The sequence below is a fragment of the Schistocerca piceifrons genome, chromosome 2 (genome assembly GCF_021461385.2).
Source record: "Schistocerca piceifrons isolate TAMUIC-IGC-003096 chromosome 2, iqSchPice1.1, whole genome shotgun sequence".
Taxonomy (NCBI): Eukaryota; Metazoa; Arthropoda; class Insecta; order Orthoptera; family Acrididae; genus Schistocerca; species Schistocerca piceifrons.
The window spans coordinates 174,250,297-174,269,634 of NC_060139.1; the positions used below are offsets into that span (position 1 = coordinate 174,250,297).

At 43.0% G+C, this 19,338-nt stretch overlaps 1 protein-coding gene across 2 annotated transcripts in view; it reads left to right on the top strand.

Annotated features, from left to right (window-relative positions):
* Positions 1-19,338, top strand: part of LOC124775082 (DCN1-like protein 1) — a 49,008-nt gene that overhangs the window by 1,372 nt on the left and 28,298 nt on the right. For both annotated transcript variants that reach the window (XM_047249888.1, XM_047249889.1), the window contains exon 4: positions 708-921. In XM_047249888.1, the coding sequence (XP_047105844.1) occupies positions 708-921 (214 nt within the window). The remainder of the gene's footprint in view (positions 1-707; positions 922-19,338) is intronic.

Here is a 19,338-nt window from a genome sequence, read left to right on the forward strand (position 1 = left end):
GTAAGGGGTATGTTGTAGGGTACTGGAATTAACTTCGTATATTCCCAGAATGAGATTTTCACTCTGCAGCGGAGTGTGCGCTGATAAGAAACTTCCTGGCAGATTAAAACTGTGTGCCCGACCGAGACTCGAACTCGGGACCTTTGCCTTTCGCGGGCAAGCGCTCTACCATCTGAGCTACCGAAGCACGACTCACGCCCGGTACTCACAGCTTTACTTCTGCCAGTACCTCGTCTCCTACCTTCCAAACTTTAAGGAAGTTTCGATCACCGCACACTCTGCTCCAGAGTGAAAATCTCATTCTGGAAACATCCCCCAGGCTGTGGCTAAGCCATGTCTCCGCTATATCCTTTCTTTCAGGAGTTTTAGTTCTACAAGGTTCGCAGGAGAGCTTCTGTAAAGTTTGGAAGGTAGGAGACGAGGTACTGGCAGAAGTAAAGCTGTGAGTACCGGGCGTGAGTCGTGCTTCGGTAGCTCAGATGGTAGAGCGCTTGCCCGCGAAAGGCAAAGGTCCCGAGTTCGAGTCTCGGTCGGGCACACAGTTTTAATCTGCCAGGAAGTTTCAACTTCGTATATTATTCATGGTCATGTTTTGTGAGGCATTGTGATTAATGGTTAGTGTTCATAATGACACTGAATTGCATTGTATTTTAAGATGTGTGTTGAATTTCAAATTTGACTTTGTAATCTGACTTTTTTATTTGTAGGGTGGATAGTGTGGAGAAACTCAAAGCTAGACTGCCGTCACTTGAAAATGAGCTCAAGGATCCATTAAGGTTTAAAGATTTTTATCATTTTACATTCAACTATGCCAAGAATCCAGGACAGAAAGGCTTAGATCTTGACATGGCTATTGCTTACTGGAATATAGTTCTACAAGGAAAATTTCAATTTTTAGATCTGTGGTGTAAGTTTCTGCAGGTAAGTTTTGTTTTGGCTGCCAGGCTTTGGACGCTTCTGTTTCAAGGGAATTGTGATAGTGTTCTTGGTTAGCTGTTATCATACTAACACCTTGTATACTGTATAATTGTCCTTGTATGGGGATTTTAGTTTTAAATATCCCTTTGCTGATTTGTTGGTCCTAAAGTGGGCTTGACAAAATTTGTGTCTCCAGCTCATCTTTTATTGGTACTGGAAGTGTACTATTCAGTTAGCTGTTGTATGAGATTATTAAAGCATGAAGATATTACTTTTGTGTTAAAGTTGAGTGACAGTTGTAAACTATTTTGATTCTGTTCAACCAGATGAAGTATATAAAAGTGCTCACGATATGACTGATGACATGACAAGTGATACATTGCTGTCCAGTATCGTTTACATGCTCCTTCACTTATGTCTGTAGCATGTTGTTTGATTGTTTTGGGAGTTGTGCATTTATGTTTCATTCAGTCATCTGAAGAATGTGAAGGCAACCAGGTGGAAGTCTTCTGTTTGGTCCTTACCTCAAATAACCTGAAGTGATGATGAAATTGCTGCAAGTGTGGAGAGAGATAACGTTGCAACCCATATGGTAACAGACATAATTATTACAATTCTCGTTATGAGTAATAACTTACGTAGTCCATCGTGGTGATTATGTTGAATTGCACTATTGTGCCATTGTACACATTCCTGTGTTTGTGTGTCAGAGTAGCTCATTTGATACCTTTCCACAATATTCACAAAAGCTGGTTTTACTTTTTGTGCCAATGTTTTATTCACCTTGATGCATGTTCAGATGATGCCTTCCTGCCATTTATGGTAGTAATGCGTGGTACCACAGTCACTATATTGAGGGTCTAAGTCACTGTAGTTATTTGTGTGTCCAGTCAACCATGCAAATTCTGTTTAAAATATGACTATATACAGACCATTTACACAATTGCATTTTATTTAATTTCTCTCTCTCTCTCTCTCTCTCTTTTGTTCAGAAACTTTTCGGTGGTTTAGGAGGAGTTGTCAAGCAACTTTTACTATCAATCATCTTCAGTCTCAAATACTTGCCTTCTTTCATTGAAGGAGAAATGGGTTTTAGCAAAAATTAGTTCTCATTAAATTGTTGAAGTATGTTTTGTCATTTTTAAACTGCTGATAGTGACAAACTGCAATAATTGTTGACAACTCTTTAAATAGGCTAGTCTCACAGTACAAGTGTGTAGAGAGTGAACACTGTGTACATCATAATACACATTTATGTGCAATGAACATTCTCATTCAGTGAAGAATATAATTTCATAATACAGTGGTGAGGGAAAATAATTGACTTTAGAAAGGAAAATGTCACAAAAATTGTCATTCATTCAGTCTCACACTGTTTTCAGTACAGGCACTTTGTAATAAATTTAGAAAATTTTGTTTTATTTATTGACTGAGGCATAATGTCGAATTCTGGTTGATTGCATAACGCACTTTAATATGTAGGTTGCATAACGCACTTTAATATGTAGGTGCAGAAGTGTCCGTATCTTCAAGCAGATGTAAATTTTTATGACTTTTTCAATCAGCCTGAAGTACTTTAGATGGCTTGACAGTTCTGTACAAACTTAAAATTTCTTGTTGATGCCTGTTACTTATCAGTACTGCAAATGCAATGCAAGTTTTTTCTCAAGAAGGGCATATTCAGTTCTCTCCACGATCCTAACACATCTGAGTCAGTCAGAGATGACCTTGAAGCCACTGGAGTGTTTTAACTATAACTTCCTTCTCATTTCTCTTACATTATTACTGCACATTTCATAAAAATTTTGGGTGAGTGATTAATGAGCAGTTAGCTTTTTACAGGGTGTATACAGCTCGGGAGATCCGGGAAAAACCCGGGCATTTTTTCATCTGGGAAAAACCTGGGAATTTTTTAGAATTCCGGGAATGTTTCATTATTTTAGTTTTCAGTTAAATTTTTGTGATTTTTGACTGGTAAGAACCAATACTCCAACAAAGGATATTACTGTATTCCACGTCTGCAGGATAATACTGCAGCAACAAAACATTAACAAGAGGAAGAAAAAACGAAAATAAAACATAAGCTGCAAAGGAAATCTGCCATATACAACAACAAAACATAGTGCTCATACAAGCGTCTGCCAACAGCAAAGTGTGTCAAAGGCTTTAGAAAGACTATGCAATGATTCATAACGACAAGTTGCCTACGATGAGCGTGACATGACAGCTGTTGACATTAGATTCGTTTGAGCAGTTGCGGGCGGGCTCTTGTGCATGCGCAGTTGAGTCGCGTATGGGTAGTACCTTCTCCCACTTCTGGCTACGGATGTGGGGCTGGTCGCCACTACCTAGTATTGCCCCAATTCGGAAATATCGTAGATCCGGAGCTGATGGACAGAGCAGTCTGAGTTGTGGTGGGGAGGTGGGTAGTCACCACATGACCTGTGTTTATGTTTAGTGATTTTGCTGTTTCCTCTTCATTTATTAATCTCACATCAAATGAAAACAATACGGATTTCTGTGGCCGGGAGCTATCAAATGAATTCAAATACGTTCGCATAATTACGGAAGGCTAAAATATGTTATTATTTTCAGGTTTTATTTCCACTTCTGACAGTCAAGCATTAATCACCTTGCAGAACAATGAAGTTATTTTTGTCGGTTTGCTAAAGATATTTGGCTTTTATTAATATTTTGCGCTGAGGCAGTCAATTTATTTGAAACGAAGTGTTTAATTTCACACTGTTGGCTAGATTCAACTGTTCCGTGCATTTCAAGTGCATGTTTTCCATCTTCTAGCTCATGTGACATTATGCCATAATAAAGAACCAAACATGAGATAATACAGTACTTGTACTCAAGAAAATTTACATCTGAATCTGGACATACGAATGTGCACTTTAAGCCCAATTATGCATTTTAGTATAGTTCACGAAATTCTGATGAACTTGAAGTGTCCTCTGATGTCTTGTTTCTTTTGTGACATAGTGCAAGATCTTTTAATGTTTTACTCGTACGAACATATGGGCTTCCTGTGTCGTCATAGCTGCGCAAGAGCAGTGGTGCCTGTTATCGCGCTATCTGGTAACTGCTGAAACGAATCAGTTTCTAACAGGTCATGGGAAAACATTGCGGATGGTGGTTTGAAAAGCGTTACTTTCAAAGCAAATTTCCTTTTCCACAAGGTGAACTATATGCGGAGTGTACAATGAATTTCTAAATCACAGAGCATTTGACTCTCAATTAAAAATCAACTCTTTGAGGGCGACCATCTAGAAGAATTTTGAGCCCAGACGATGACATTTACATAGTTATTAAAAATTTTACTGGCGCATTTGTGTGATATATCTTAAAGTGTAACACGCGCGAAAAAGATCAACATTATATGTGGAAGCTTAGCTTCTCTTGCAGCTTATTAATCTTTGAGACTACAATTATATGTGAAACCTCTGTTTTTCTTGTAGCAACACTGTATATTAATTTAAATCATCAACTTTTCTTATTTGTGAGTTCGCGATACTTAAGAGTGATCTTGCTATTGGCTGACTACATCACGTGTCCTATGCTGTCATCAGCTGGCGAGATCATATGACATGAGCTACGACTGGCTCACAAAAGCTCGCTGCAATCTTGATTTCAATACCTTGGAAAGTAACATGCGGTGTTTGGTGGAATTTGAATTTATATCTTCGTAACACGAAAATATGCAGCGTGCATGTTGAACTCTGATCAAGTGATGTTCTTTTCGACAGGTATATGATCATATTCAGCAAATAGCTTTTGTTTTCGCTCTCTAGCTCTTGCAGACTGTGTCAAATGGAAAGCGAGCACAGATTTGTGTTCCAGTGTGGCTCCATCTGCTGGATGGAATGGTGGTTGATAGGAGACCATGAAGATGGCTGCTCTAAAGACCAAAGTGGCTGTGGTACAGTCTTCGAACAGCAGGAATATGCACTGGGGAGATAGTGGATCATATCACTAGACTGGTACACCAGGCTGCCACCAATTCCGTTCCACTGTCTATAACAACTATCTCAGATGACAACCTGTTCCTTGGTTGAATGAAGTATGTCACTCAGCCACCAGAGCCAGGCACACAGTTTTGCACAAATTCAAACACCGTCCATCTGCACCAAACTTTCATGCCTTCAAGACTCCAAAAGCCCAAGAAAGACAAATGATAAAAGAACAGAAGAGAAACATCTGGAAGGAATTCATAACTTGCATTAAGTGGTCCACTTCCACTACACTAGTTTGGGTATCAGTGAGGACTACTGCTGGTAAGGGTGTTATCACCTTCCTCTGCAGCCTGGCAGGGAAAAGGGGTCTTGATGATGTGCCTAGATATGTAGCTCAGGTTTTAGCTCAACATTTTTTACCATTGCTGCATCCTTTGGTCAAACTCCCGAATTCCAGGTGTTCTGTCAAAGTATGGAAATGTGAAGGCCCCACTTCTTTGCATGGATTGAGGAGAACTACAATTATCCATTTTGCGTATGGGAATTGGCGTCAGCTCTGTCCACGACCAAAGACACTCTCCAGAACTGGATCAGATTCATTATACTATGCTCCATCATGTGTTATTTAGAGCCAAAGGCAAGCTCCTACCTTCTTTCAGTCAGATCCGCATTGATGGACCATACCCCGTTACTTGAGAGGCAGTATTAATTCCCGTATGGAAACCAGCCAAGGATTTACCAACCCTAACAGCTACCAGAGTGTAGCTCTTACCAGCGGTAGGCAGAAGGCTAGAGTGCTGCCTCTTCTGGCTCCTCAAATCCCTAAGTGACTTGTATTGCTCCCAGTGCAGTTTCAGGCACTATCATTGTGCCCTTGACAATTTAATTCTACTTTTTTTTGAAGGTGTAACATCCTTTCCCAACTTCTAGAATGGCAGATATGTGAATGCCTATTGCTTCTTAGTCAATCCTTCCTCGATGACAGGCTTTTTAAATATTGCATTGGTGATACCATGTCGGACTGCCTTGTTCAGGAGGATGCCCCCCCCTCCTCCCCCCAATGCAGTATGCACAGTGTTGTCTGTTGACAATCACTGTCAGTGGCATTGTTTGTGGATAACTTCACAGTGTTCTACTCTTCCTTCGATCTTGCAGTGACAACAAGGCAACTATAGTTGAGCATCAGATGGCTGGAAACTAGCCCGGTGAAACTAGTTTTAGGTTCTCACTAGAGAAAACTACTGCATCTACTTAACCATGCTCTTGAAGTTTTAACCAATCAGGGCTCACTATGGGTACAGTACTTTAAATTTTAAGGACAATATGCAGTTTTGGGCCTATTGACAAGAAATTGTGGCTCCTGCACCTGAAAGATCTATGATCCAAGAGCATCAGGTTATTGAATGTTATGAAATGCCTCAACAGAAAGGTGTGGGAAATTGGCAAGTCCTGCCTCCTGCAGTTTTATGTGGCAGCATGGTTTATGTATCATCACATACTTCCTACCCCAAGATGTTAGACACTGTCCACCATGAGGGCATTTGGATATCGAATGGAGCCTGGTGGACCAACTCTGGAGCCTGCGTGCAGAGGCTGGTGATCCACCACTTCAGATTCGACAGTGCTATGTCCTTGCTCAAAAAGCCTTGAAAATATTAGTATAGCCTCATCAGTCTTTGGCATTTAGTGTGGTGGTTCAACCTAACTTTGCGCATTGGCCACACCTGGATGACACACAGCTTTTTATTGCACCGCGAGGACCCACCTTTTTGTCGCTGCGGGTCAGCTTTGATGGTGGTCCACATCTTGTTGGACTGCCCGCTTTTAACTCCGCTCAGGCAGTCGTTTGCGCTGCCTGATACGCTTCCTGCACTTTTATCAGATGATGTTGCGATGGCAGATTTAGTTTTGAGTTTTATTCATGCAGGTTTTTTTTTTATTGTTGATCTAAGTGTGTTTCCTTTTTTGTGTCGAGTCTGGCCTTTGGCCTACTATTTTAGACTGGGGTTTTTAGTGTGTTTCTTGGTTGTTGGCTTTTCCTTTTTTGTTTCTGTGGTCAGCCAACCACTGTCACACTCGGTGTGATTTTAATTCCTTTTTTCTGGTCTGTGTCTTTCTTGTCCTGTGTCGTCTCTTGTCATCTCCATTGTTTGTTTTTATTCCTTGTGGGTGTTTAAAGTTCTTGGAAAAAGGACCGATGGCCCTAGTAGTCTGGTCCCTTCAATCCCACAAACAAACCAGCCAACCAACCAACTTTCCCACTAATACTCTAATGTATAGGATATAGAGATTCATAAAATATTGTATTTTCTCAAGCATTCAATTTGCATCCATACCCTGGGATAATTCCAGGTGTTTCCAATAAAAACTTGCTTATATTGGTTTCAAACTTTTATTAGGTGCTGGCTCTGTACTGGTTCTAAGTCTTCACACTCCTTAAGCATTGTTGAGTACTATTGTCTATGGTTTTATCTTCTACAAGATGTTCTTCCATCCGGCTTACCACATCATTTTGCTGGTCAATTGATGCTACAGTGGCTTGCCACACCTCTGTCTGAAACTTTCTACTCCTCTGTCAGCTGATCACCCCAAACTTTTACTTTCCTTCTCACTCCCTTGCAACACACTCATTTTCCATTTCTCAATATAAAAACATTGACTTGGCTTTCACTAAGCCAGTTCATTCCCAGCATGATTTTCACTCTTTATCCCAGTTTTGCTGGGAATTTATCCTTTAGATACAAAATTTTATGTCACCATTTTCCTTTACAGTCCCATTGCTAACTCTCATCACCCAATGCAAAATCAGTAGAGTCACTGCCTCTCCATGTTTAATACCTCCATACATGTTGGATCAGTTAAACTAATAGGGTTCGGGCAGGTAGGTTTGAGTGGTAAGGTGCTATACAATGACTAAACACAATTATTAGCACAAACAGTATTATTAGGTTGGCCTTCTACAAAAATAACAAAATTCATCAACATAGAATTTCTTGAAAAACAGATCTGAACATATACAACATTTATCCAGTTCATTTGTTATACAATATTTTGAAATTAATGAGCAGCGAAGGGATAGGAGAACTAATTAAATAACGTATTTATATCAACACAATTAAATAAATATACTTCTGAATTAATTAGTTTCACAAACCCACTGGGGCCTTGGGACAGTAATACCATTTCACAAATGATACGTAACTATAACACGAAGATAGGAACAAAATTAAAAGGAGTGTGCACGTAATTAAAACACCAATTTAGACAACTACCAAAAATTGGCAATAGGAAAACACAGGGGGCGCCAATTATACTTCATTAAGTAACCAAGGCTTAATATGCCAGGCATTGATTTGATTTGAACTAGGAGGTAAAAACAAAAATGGCCCCAGCCCACTACTGCCCACACCAGAGCAGAATTCATTGTGCAGTTTCACTCCCTGTGACTCTAGCAAGGCCAATCAGTACGACATAATTTCTTCAAGACTAGATGATCTGAATACCCTGCATCTTTTGATCTCCAACACTTCACATTGGAAGATAGGTGTGGTGCAGTTTCATCACCCTCACCACGTAGCCTGCCCTTAAGGGCTTCCCTCTCTCCACCCATTGTGTGTTGGTGTTTCTTAAAGTTCCCTTGGGCTGTTGTTAGTTCTATGCTACGATCTTTGTAGTGCTTACACAAATTCTTCTCTGTGCACTCCCTGATAGCGGATATTTGTGCTTGGAATACCGTGTGCAGCTACCCTAGTGTGTCTGATCTCTCTATTCGAGGCTGGACAAACACTGTAAACCCCACCCCCAATGCCTTTGTCTCTAGGCCCTCAGTAAACCAGACTATGTTTCCTGTATAGTGTTCATGATTCGTTCTTCCAATGGACCGTACTTCCAGTTGTTACATTGAAACATTTATTGAAGCAGCTGGAAGTTATTGTATAGTCAGCGAGCATTTCCCCAACTGTTCCTATGTTCTCCACATTCCTGATATGTGTGGAATTCTCGATACCCTAAAGGTATCTAGTTACTTCCAGTTCTTAGCCTGTATGCCTCTGCCACTGCCTCCATTGTAATCCAAAGGTGTAATAGGGGCATGTGTAGTGTGGTCTCCATTCCAGCAGTGGGTTTGCTGCTAATTCCACCTGTTGGGGCTAAGCAGGCCAATCGTTGCAACTTGCCAAGCTCCTAAGCAGACGTCTGTCCTACTTCATGCCACCATACTGTAGCCACATAAATTATCATAGGTTTTATTACAGTGGTTTAAGTCCAGTACATAATCTTGGGGTTTAGACCAGAGTGGCTTCCACAGGCCATTCTAGTGCTCATAAGAGTAACTTTCACCTTCATTTGAGGGGTCCATGGCAGTTTCCCATCCAGGCTTACTCCTAGATACTTCACTACCCACTCTACAGGTAAAGTTCATCAAGAAGTCTAAGATTCCTGTACTTGTGCTGGATATACTTTGTCATGAATGGTACTACAGTAGTTTTCTTGGGACTGAGTCTTAGATCCTGTTTCCTGCACCAATTTTGCACAATGTTCAGTGAACATTGTGCCATTGTTCTAAGAGTACTACCAAATTTGCTAAGTATTACTGTGACTAAGCCATCTACTTAACCCTGCCAAAAGTAGCCTTCTAGTATTTAGCTCTTCAATAAGTTCATTCACTACTATGTTCCTCAGTGGGGGGAGGGGTGGCGACAAAGCCCCTCCTTGATGTTGATCACCATTTTTTCATTCATCATGGTGGATTCTTCCTTTTTTCAATTTAACATTGTCTTAAACCTCCTACATATGGTGGTCGTAATTCCTTGCTCTGCTACAGTTCTAACCATGAATCTGAAGGTTGTATTGCTAAAAGTCCCAGCAATATCCAGGAAGATGCAGAGACCAGTTCCTGAAAGTGTTGTACTTTTTCCACCTTCCCAATAAGTTGGAGAAGTACTGTTTCACATGGTTTGCCTGGTTGATATGCTTGTTGGTTTACATGTAAAGGAACCTCTGTTAGCATCCTTTCCCTAACATCAACTTCAACCAGTTTTTCTAATGTCTTTAGAAGGAAGGAGCCCAGATGATCAGGTCTCGTATCCTCAGCCTTGGTATATGACGATTCTCCCTGTCCAAAATTACTTCAGGATTGACACTTCAACAGGAGAAAGTGGAAGCACAGCACAGAGTTGACAAATGCCATGCAGAACACACTCATAATCTTATATTCATTCAACACGTGCAAAGAGGCAAACTTATTCACTTAATAAGTATGGAAATTGCATCAATGCATTCTGCGAGAGTTACAATGTGTTTTGATTTTAGTTTTATTCCCCCTGCGGGTCTGGAGGTTAGAATAGGCCTGAGGTATACCTGCCTGTTGTAAGAGGCGATTAAAAGGAGTTTCACACATTTTGGCCTTCATATGATGGTCCCCTGTAGGCTTTGACCTCCATTCTTCAACATTTTCCCGAAGAGCGAGCCAATTGGGGAAGGGTGCCTTACATGGTGCATAGTGCCCATCGTGCATTGAGATCTTTAGCCCACTTTCTCATCGTCACATTTTCCTGCTCATTCTCCACCTCTTGGGCGAGAACACCTTCCTGGGTGCATTTTCCACCATGCACTATGCAGTGTCGCTTTCTGCATCAACGATGAACATGGACTTCTTTGCAGCTGATATCCAGCATGGTAGCCAGTCGGTTATGGTGGGGCCGCCATGTACCCTGTTGGTTGTAGCCCCCTGACCAGACAGGGATCACTCTGCTGATGCCTTTGCCATTAATTCCACATGTATGCCATGGGGTAGATGCCCATCCCCCTGGGGCATCAGGACTTCTGGCAATGGCCATCCTGCCAGGTGGCCTTTGTTGCGGCTGGTGGCGCCCATGGGGAGGTCCCCTTGGTCGGAGTGGGTGGCATCAGGGCGGATGACACGCGATGAAGTGAAGTCCATCATCTCTTGCTGGTGGTGAAACACCAGCAGTCTCTTAAGCGTTCACGAGCTCAATTCAACACACAGAAGTATGACCCCAAATCATTCCCCTCCCTGGCCTCACCATGGGAGGAACGTCAGGCTAAGGATGGCAGCGGATCTTATTAGCCCCAGTACCTTGTACCTTCGAGAGCTGATGGCAAATCTTTCATGATGATGAAGCCTCAGTTTTTTGTTGAGCATTTAGAGGACAAGTTTGGGGAGGTGGAGGGATTGTCCAAAATGAGATCTGGGTCGTCTTGATCAAAACAGCTTCCTCTGCCCAGTCACGGATGTTACTCGCTTGTGACAAGCTGGGGAATATTTCTGTAACCATCACACCCCACAAGAGCTTAAATATGGTCCATAGTATCATATTTCACAGGGACCTTCTTTTGCAGTCTGGCCGCCGATTTAGAGCGGCGAGGTGTACATTTTGTCCGGCTTGTCCACTGGGGTCTGAGGGATAATCAGGTTGCCACCAGTGCCTTCATCTTGGCCTTTGAGGGTGATATTGCTCAGGAAGGTCAAGGTGATGGTCTATTGATGTGATGTAAAGCCCTATATCTCTCCCTCGATGTGGTGCTTGAAGTGCTGGAAGTTCAGCCATATGTCTTCCCGCTGTACTTCCAGCGTCATGTCGAGGTTGTGAACATCCATCACATCCCAATACTCCATGTGCCCCGCCTTCCATCTGTGTCAACTGCGGAGAGCACGATTCGCCTTGGTCACCAGACTGCAGGATTCTCCGGAAAGAAAGGAAAATCATTTAGTACAAGACCCTGGACCGACTGACCTATACTGAGGCTAAGAGAAATTTTGAACGCCTGCATCCTTTTCGTGTGACATCGTGTCACGCTGCTGCTACAACAGTTCTGGCACCATCAGCTCTGCCAACCTCTGTCACCTCTCAGAGCCGGAAGACTACACCTACCCCCTTGATTGAGGGGCGGGTAGGGGGGAGCATTTCCCTCCCTGTTGCTCCTGCACCACCTACTTCGGTAGCAACACCCCCTCCCCGACCATCAGGGACACCCGTCCCCACTTCTAAGCTGGAGAAGCGAAAATCTTCAGCTTCTCTCGCTAGGAAGGGACCCCTTGGGTCACTCCCTTCCCAGGTTTCTGCTAGTGGGAAAGATGACACCCACCAGAGGCTGAAGAACTCAAAAGCAGCTGGTCATAGAGCTTCTTGCTCATCCTCAGTCCAGGAGACTGAGCCAGTGAAGTTCTCCCAGACAGGGAAACCCAAGGAGCAGCACGAGAAATCCGAAAAGAAGACCTCTAAGACCAAGGAAATTGCGGTGGCACCCACACCATCACTACCTACAATCTCTGCATCTGAGGATGGGGTGGAGATTCTGGCGTCTGCTGAGGACCTAGATCTCACCAAACCCTCAGACACAATGGATATAGGCTGCTCAGACAAAAATTCAGTGGCAGCAGGTGACTCTGAGGTGTAAACTGCCTCATTGAATGTTCCACGCCTTCCCAGTCTCACAATGATGTCATTGTGTCATCCTCCAGTGGAATTGCGGTGGTTTTCCACCGCGTGGCTGAGCTACGGCAACTGTTAAGCTTTACACCTGCTGTCTGCTTTGCCCTCCAGGAAACCTGGTTCCTGGCAATGCGGACCCCTGCCCTCCGTGGCTATAAGGGATATTACATGAACTGTAGCGACTATTATTGAGTGTCAGGTGGAGTTTGCGTTTATGTCCTAAACTCAGTCTGTAGTGACACTGTGCGCCTTCAAACCCCTCTTGAAGCTGTGGCTGTCAGAATGATGACGCAGGAAATAACTGTCTGCAATGTATATCTTCCACCAGTTGGTGCAGTACCCCTGAATGTATTAGCTGCACTGATTGATCAACTCCCTAAACCTTTCCTACTTTTGGGAGATTTTAATGCCCATAACCCCTGTGGGGTGGCATCTTGCTTACTGGCCGAGGCAGAGATGTCGAAACTTTACTGTCTCATTTTGACCTCCGCCTTTTAAATACTGGGGCCACCACACATTTCATTGTGGCTCATGGTAGTTACTCAGCCATTGATTTATCAATTAGCAGCCCAGGATTTCTCCCATCTATTCACTGGAGAGCACATGACAACCTGTGTTAGTGACCATTTCCCCATCTTCCTGTCACTGCCCCGGTGTCAGGCTCACGGACGCATGACCAGATGGGCTTCAACCCTGTGGTGCACAGCATCCACTACAGTGGACAGCTGTTAATGGTCGCTTCTTTGGCATTTTCAATCAGTCCTGAGGCTACAAATGCACACAGTTCACTGCAGTGGGCACTCCCTACTGGTGTTGTGTCCTGCATGCGTTTGCAGCCTCGTGACTGAAACTGCCAGAGAATTGACCATTAAAAGTTGTCCACTGCAGTGAAATTCATGCATCACGGGGTTAAGCAAGGCGGACTGGGAAACTTTCACCTCTGCTGTCACCGTTCTCCCCCACACAGTAACATCAATATCATGTTTGGGCAGGTGACTACAGTAATTGTTTCTGCGGCAGAAAACGCGATCCCTTGCTCTTTAGGGTGCTCAGGCATAACACAGTCCCTTGGTGGTCGCCGGAAGCCGCTGAAGCAATTAAGGAGTGTCGGCAAGCTCTGTATCGGCATAAGTGGCACCCTTCCCTGGAGCACCTCATAGCCTTTAAATGGCTCCGTGCCCGCGTTCGCAAACTCATCAAACGATGGAAGCAGGAGTGTTGGGAGACATACGTCTTGACCATTGGGTGCCATACGTCACCTTCCTGAGTCTGGGCAAGGATCAAAAGTCTTTTCGGGTACCAGACCCCAACAAGTTTTCCCGGTGTTACCATAAGGGTCGTGTTATCTACCAACGCAAACGCGATTGCCGAGCACTTTGCTCGAGCCTCTGCGTCGGAGAATTACCCCTCAGCCTTTTGCATGCTCAAATGGCAGCTGGAAGGGAAAGTCCTCTCATTCACTACATGCCACAGTGAATCCTATAATGCCCAATTTACAGAGTGGGATCTCCTCAGTGCCCTTGCACGTTGTCCCGACACAGCTCCTGGGCCTGATCGGATCCACAGCCAGATGATTAAATATATCTCATCTGACTACAAGTGACATATCCTCATCATCTTCAACCAGGTGTGGTGCAAAGGCGTCTTTCCATTGCAATGGCTGGAGAGCATGATCATTCCGGTGCTCAAACCCGGTAAAAACCTGCTTGATATTGGATAGCTATCAGCCCATCAGCCTCACCAACGTTCTTTGTAAACTGCTGAAACGTATGGTGTGTCGACATTTGGGTGGGGTCCTGGAGTCACGTGGCCTACTGACTCCATGTCAGGGCAGCTTCCGCCAGGGTTGCTCTACTACTAATAATCTTTTCTCCCATGAGTCTGCCATCTGAACAGCCTTTTCCAGACGCCAGCACCTGGTTGCCATCTTTTTTGACTTACGTAAAGCATATGACACAACCTGGCGACATCATATCCTTGCCACATTGTATGAGTGGGGTCTCCGGGACCTTCTTTCAATTTTTATCCAAAACTTCCTGTCACTCCATACTTTCCATGTCCAAGTTGGTGCCTCCCATAGTTCCATCCATATCCAGGAGAATTGAGTCCCTCGGGGCTCTGTATTGAGTGTCTCTGCAGTTTTCTGCCATGAAGATGTGTGTCATGCATTTTCCTCTCCCTGAGGTCCATTCACATACACCTCCATGGTGTAGCTGTAGGCCGAAGCTTCGCCTGGACCTTTCGTGTGGCGCTAAGGACTCCATTAACCCTGCAGCTCTCCGCTGTCACTTCCTCTCGATTCTTGGAGTGTTCCGGGGCTCTGAAGTGGTTTACACCGACGGCTCGGTGGCTAATGGTAATGCTGGCTTCGCCTTTGTCCACAGAGGCCGTATTGAACAGCATTCCTTGCCCGATGGCTGCAGTGTATTCACTGCAGAGCTGTTGGCCATATCTCGTGCACTTCAGTATATCCGTTCATGCCCCTAGGAATCGTTTCTTCTGTGTACTGACTTCTTGAGCAGTCTACAAGCTATGGACCAGTGCTACCCTCGCCCTCTTTTGGTGACGTCCATCCAGGAGTCCATCTATGCCCTGGACCGGTCCCGGTGTTCAGTGGTGTTTGTGTGGACCCCAGGACATGTCGACATCCCAGGCAATGAACTTGCCGACAGGCTGGCCAAACAGGCTATGCGGAAACTGCATCTGGAGATGGGCATCTTTGAACCTGACCTGTATTCTGACTTACACCACAGTGTTTTTCGGCTTTGGGAGACAGAGTGGCATAACAGTACGCACAACCAACTGCGTGTCATTAAGGAGACTACGAATATATGGAAGTCATCCTTGCGAGCCTGTAGCAGGGAATCTGTTGTCCTCTGCTGGAGCCACATTGGCCACACTTGGACAACCCATGGTTACCTTTCGTGCCGTGAAGAGCTGCCTCAGTGTCGGTGCGACGCCTAGTTGACAGTGGCCCATATTCTGGTACACTGTCCCACTTTGACTGCCCAGCTACGAAATCTTGGGTTACTGGACTCGTTGCCACTCATTTTATCTGACAATGCCTCACTGGCTGATTCAGTTTCACGTTTTATTCGTGAGGGTGGGTTTTATCACTTGATCTAAGTCTTAGCGCATGTCCTTTGTCCCTCTGTGTCCTCCACCCTAGTGCTTTTAGGGTGGACGTTTTAATGTGTTGCAGAGCGGCTGGCTTTTCCTTTTTATTCTTGTGGTTGGCCAGCCACTGTAATCTGCTTTCTTGTTTCTAGCATCTCTCTGTTGTTTTCTTGTCCTCTTTTGTTACTTTTAGTGTTTGTTGTCTTTCCTTCGTTCTTGTGGTTTTTCCTTTCTTTCTGTTTTCTGTTATATGTCTTGTCTGTTTTATTCTCACACTTGTGGCATTGTTTTATCAGGAACAAGGGACTGATGATGTCTTAGTTTGGTCTCCCCCCCTCTTTTAAACCAACCAACCAACTTTAGTTTTATCTGCAGCAACAAATTATTAAAGCAATAAAAGAACAGTTTATGAAAATGCATTTTTTCATGATGTAATTGAATTTTCAACATGCAGAAAGAATACATCATATTTTCATTTGTTAAAAATTAGAAATCTGTCGGAGACCTCTAATGCGAGATAATTTGAGTTAAATGTGACACGCAGTGGTCCCCTTGCGCATCAACTACTAATCAGGCGCCCACACTGTTTCACCACAAGAAACAGATCGCTATAGGATTGTAATAAAACTATTATTAATGTTTCTGATCTGCCTACTTAGTTCTAACACAACAAAAAATAAAGAGTAACCATGTTTATGATGGTGGGAAATATATGTTGAATAGGCCAACCTCTGTTGTTCAGAAAGAACAAAAACAATACAAATAATAGGGCCTCTGTGTTACAGCAGTTATATTGTAAACAGTAATACTGATTTTATATCCATGCCAGTGGATCATTGGATGTCATTTTTAACTCAAATTATCTGAAGCTAGAGATCTCCAACAGAGTTCTGGTTTTGGACATATGAAAATTTGATTTACTCTTAAGATTTTATTTGCTTCAGGGTAATCAAAGGTATTGGAAGTGTTCATGACAGCAAGATGGAGACTGCAAGTATTGCATCATTTTCTGGGGAGACAGGAGGTGGCCCGGATCCACGAATGTCTGTCTATATAAAGTAGCCATTTTGGCCCCCTGTAGGAACCAGAGCTAAGTTGATTTATGTTAGATATCTAAGAAACTCAAGGACATGCATTTATGTCAAAAATAAATTTCATTCATTCTAGGAACTTGGTGACAATCAGGATGAATCATTGTGAGGAAGGAAGCACAACAGAATTTCATTGGCTTCGGCTTACTTTCATTATGGGGACAGTGCTGATCTCTCCCAGAAAAGGAAGAGACGGGTAAACAGCTGCTGGTTGGTTGAGAAGTCAGTGCCCACAACCTGGTGTGAGGAAGCACTGACACCTACAGCTAAGGTGAGTACCTCCTTGAATATCTACTTGAAAGCAACCTGGATATCATGAATAGGACAGGGGAACTATGTTCAGGAATATAAGAAGAGAGGAAGCAATTGTCATAACTTTTCGCCCATTCTGATGGGTAACTGTGTCAGACAATGGTAGGTGGCAAGGAGCAGTCCTTATCTGACTACATGTGTATTCACAAAACTTTGATAAGAAATCCAATAGATTTCGAGACAATGTCAGATGGAGTGACATCTGCCAGTATAACCTTGTATTTAGAAAATGCCCAATCACCAAGAAGGGCACAAACAAGAATATACCTTGGTGGAACAATAACCTGGAATTGCAAAAGAAAGCAGGTAAGAAGGCTGTTCAACCTTGCAGGAAAGAAATGACAAAGTACCAAATACAACCTTGCATTTAAGCAAGCAAAACTATCATCCTGGAAGGCATTCTGTGAAGAAGTGGGAGGTAATGCTGCTTATACCAGACTTTAAAAAATCCTCATCAGTATACCAAGTAATTCAGGTGGTACTCTGAGGAGGGAGAATCTTGAATGTATGAGGACAGCAAATGAGACAGTGGATGCACTCCTTAAGAATCATTTCCCTCAGTGCACTCTTGCAGATAACATGGACCAAGATTCAGTTCCTAAGAGGCATTAGCTTACAGGCAACCAAAGGAGAAATGGGCAAGAGAAATGGGCAACCAAAGGAGAAATGGGCACCTACCAGATATTGTGGTGATTTCAAAAAGATCCAGTGGTTGGTGGAATGTTTTAACCATTCGAGTCACCAGACTCAGATGGAATCTTACCAGCTCTTCTGCAACAAGCTTAATTATATAGTCTATCCACTTTCCGCCAATACCACGCAACCTGCTGCCTCATCATATCCCCAAAGTTGCTAAACCTTTACCCACACCACAACACTTCCTGTTTACAGTGGCCCTCAGTTGCAGCCAGCTTGCTGCCCTGTGCAATCATTGCACTCTGTGACTGTGTGTGTTTTGGTTTTATTCGTTGTTACCATTATTAATTGTTTCTGTTATTAATTGTTTTTGATATTTTGGTATTCATTGTTACTGTTATTCATTGTTTACATTATTTGTTGTTTGGTGCTGAACAATGTTAGTCGACGTTCATCGAAAGTTATATGTGGAGAAGTTCGACATTGTTATCTAGGCAAGGGGTTTGTCATATTGAGGGAAGTCAAGAGAAATGGTTTGCGTGTTATGTGCCTTCTTTGAGAATGAAAAATGTAATGGTGGTGCACTGCTCTCCTTTAGCATAGTGATGACAGTATCGCCCTAGCTTTGAATATAGACAAAAACACTGTTGTGAAGTTTGGGAAGGAAATGTTCAAGAAAGAAAAGGAAGCTGATTAACCATCGAAACTTAACACTCCAGTAAAGAACATTGTGTGGACGAGTGGATTACCAACATGGATTCATTTGCAGAGGATGTGATTTGTCATCATGTTTGATTATTATTGCATTAAGGAACATCCGATGCTTAGGAAGTTACTGGTCTCACTGAGAAAATCAGGATTTTTTTCAAGGCAGTTGCAAAACCTTGTCCAGAACTTTAGACAACCTTGGCTTTCATTTTGCTCTTTTTTGTGGCTGTAAGTTGTTGATGGAGAGGGAGAATATTGCTGCATGCTGGTGCTGATTTTTAAGGGACTCCATAGCATAAATACTGAGGAAGTGGTATGGCTCTACAAAATGTGGGACAGTTCTGGTCACAATGTGAAGCAGGGCTGATCAGATGACACCACTAAAGGAATGATGGCAATGCCGTCTCACAAGGGGGGGGGGGGGGGCATGATTATTCTTCTTCGTGCAAGCACCTCGCAAGGTTTTCCCCCAAACACACTCTCACTTTTTGAATTGAAGAAAACAGGAGATTATCAAGAAGAAATGAACCATGTTAATTTACAAAGTGGTTCAAAAATTCATGAATACCAAATCTTGGAAAACTGACAACAGTTGTTCCTCACCATTCAACTGTTGTTGATCAGGCACCTACCATGGCAAACTGAAAGGAGGAAATGATTGATTGGATTCAGTGTCAAAATGTTGATTACCTTAAAAAGGTGGAGGTTATGCAAAAATATCTCTCCACATGCCACAGTTCCCCTATACAAAATCGATGAACTGGCAGAACAGTGAGGGCATACAGTTGTTTGGTTACCACCTTACCACTGCCATTTCAACCCAATAGAGTTAATATGGGCCCATATTATAGGTTATGTTGCCAGAAATTAATAATAATAAATTTACTCTCTGCAGCCAAAACACTTAAAAGCGAAGCTGTTTGGAACATGACTGCTGAAGAGTGGAAGAAAGCTGTTGAACATATGCAGAACATCATGGAAAGTGCTTATCAGAATAAAGTTCTTTTGAAAAGTCCAATAGAGGAGATGATAATTTTATCAAATGACAGTAGTGACAGTGATAATGATAGTGACACTTAAGAATCTGCAATAGCGACAAAAGTGATATCAGTGAAGTTTTTCCATTATTCTTGTAGAAATATA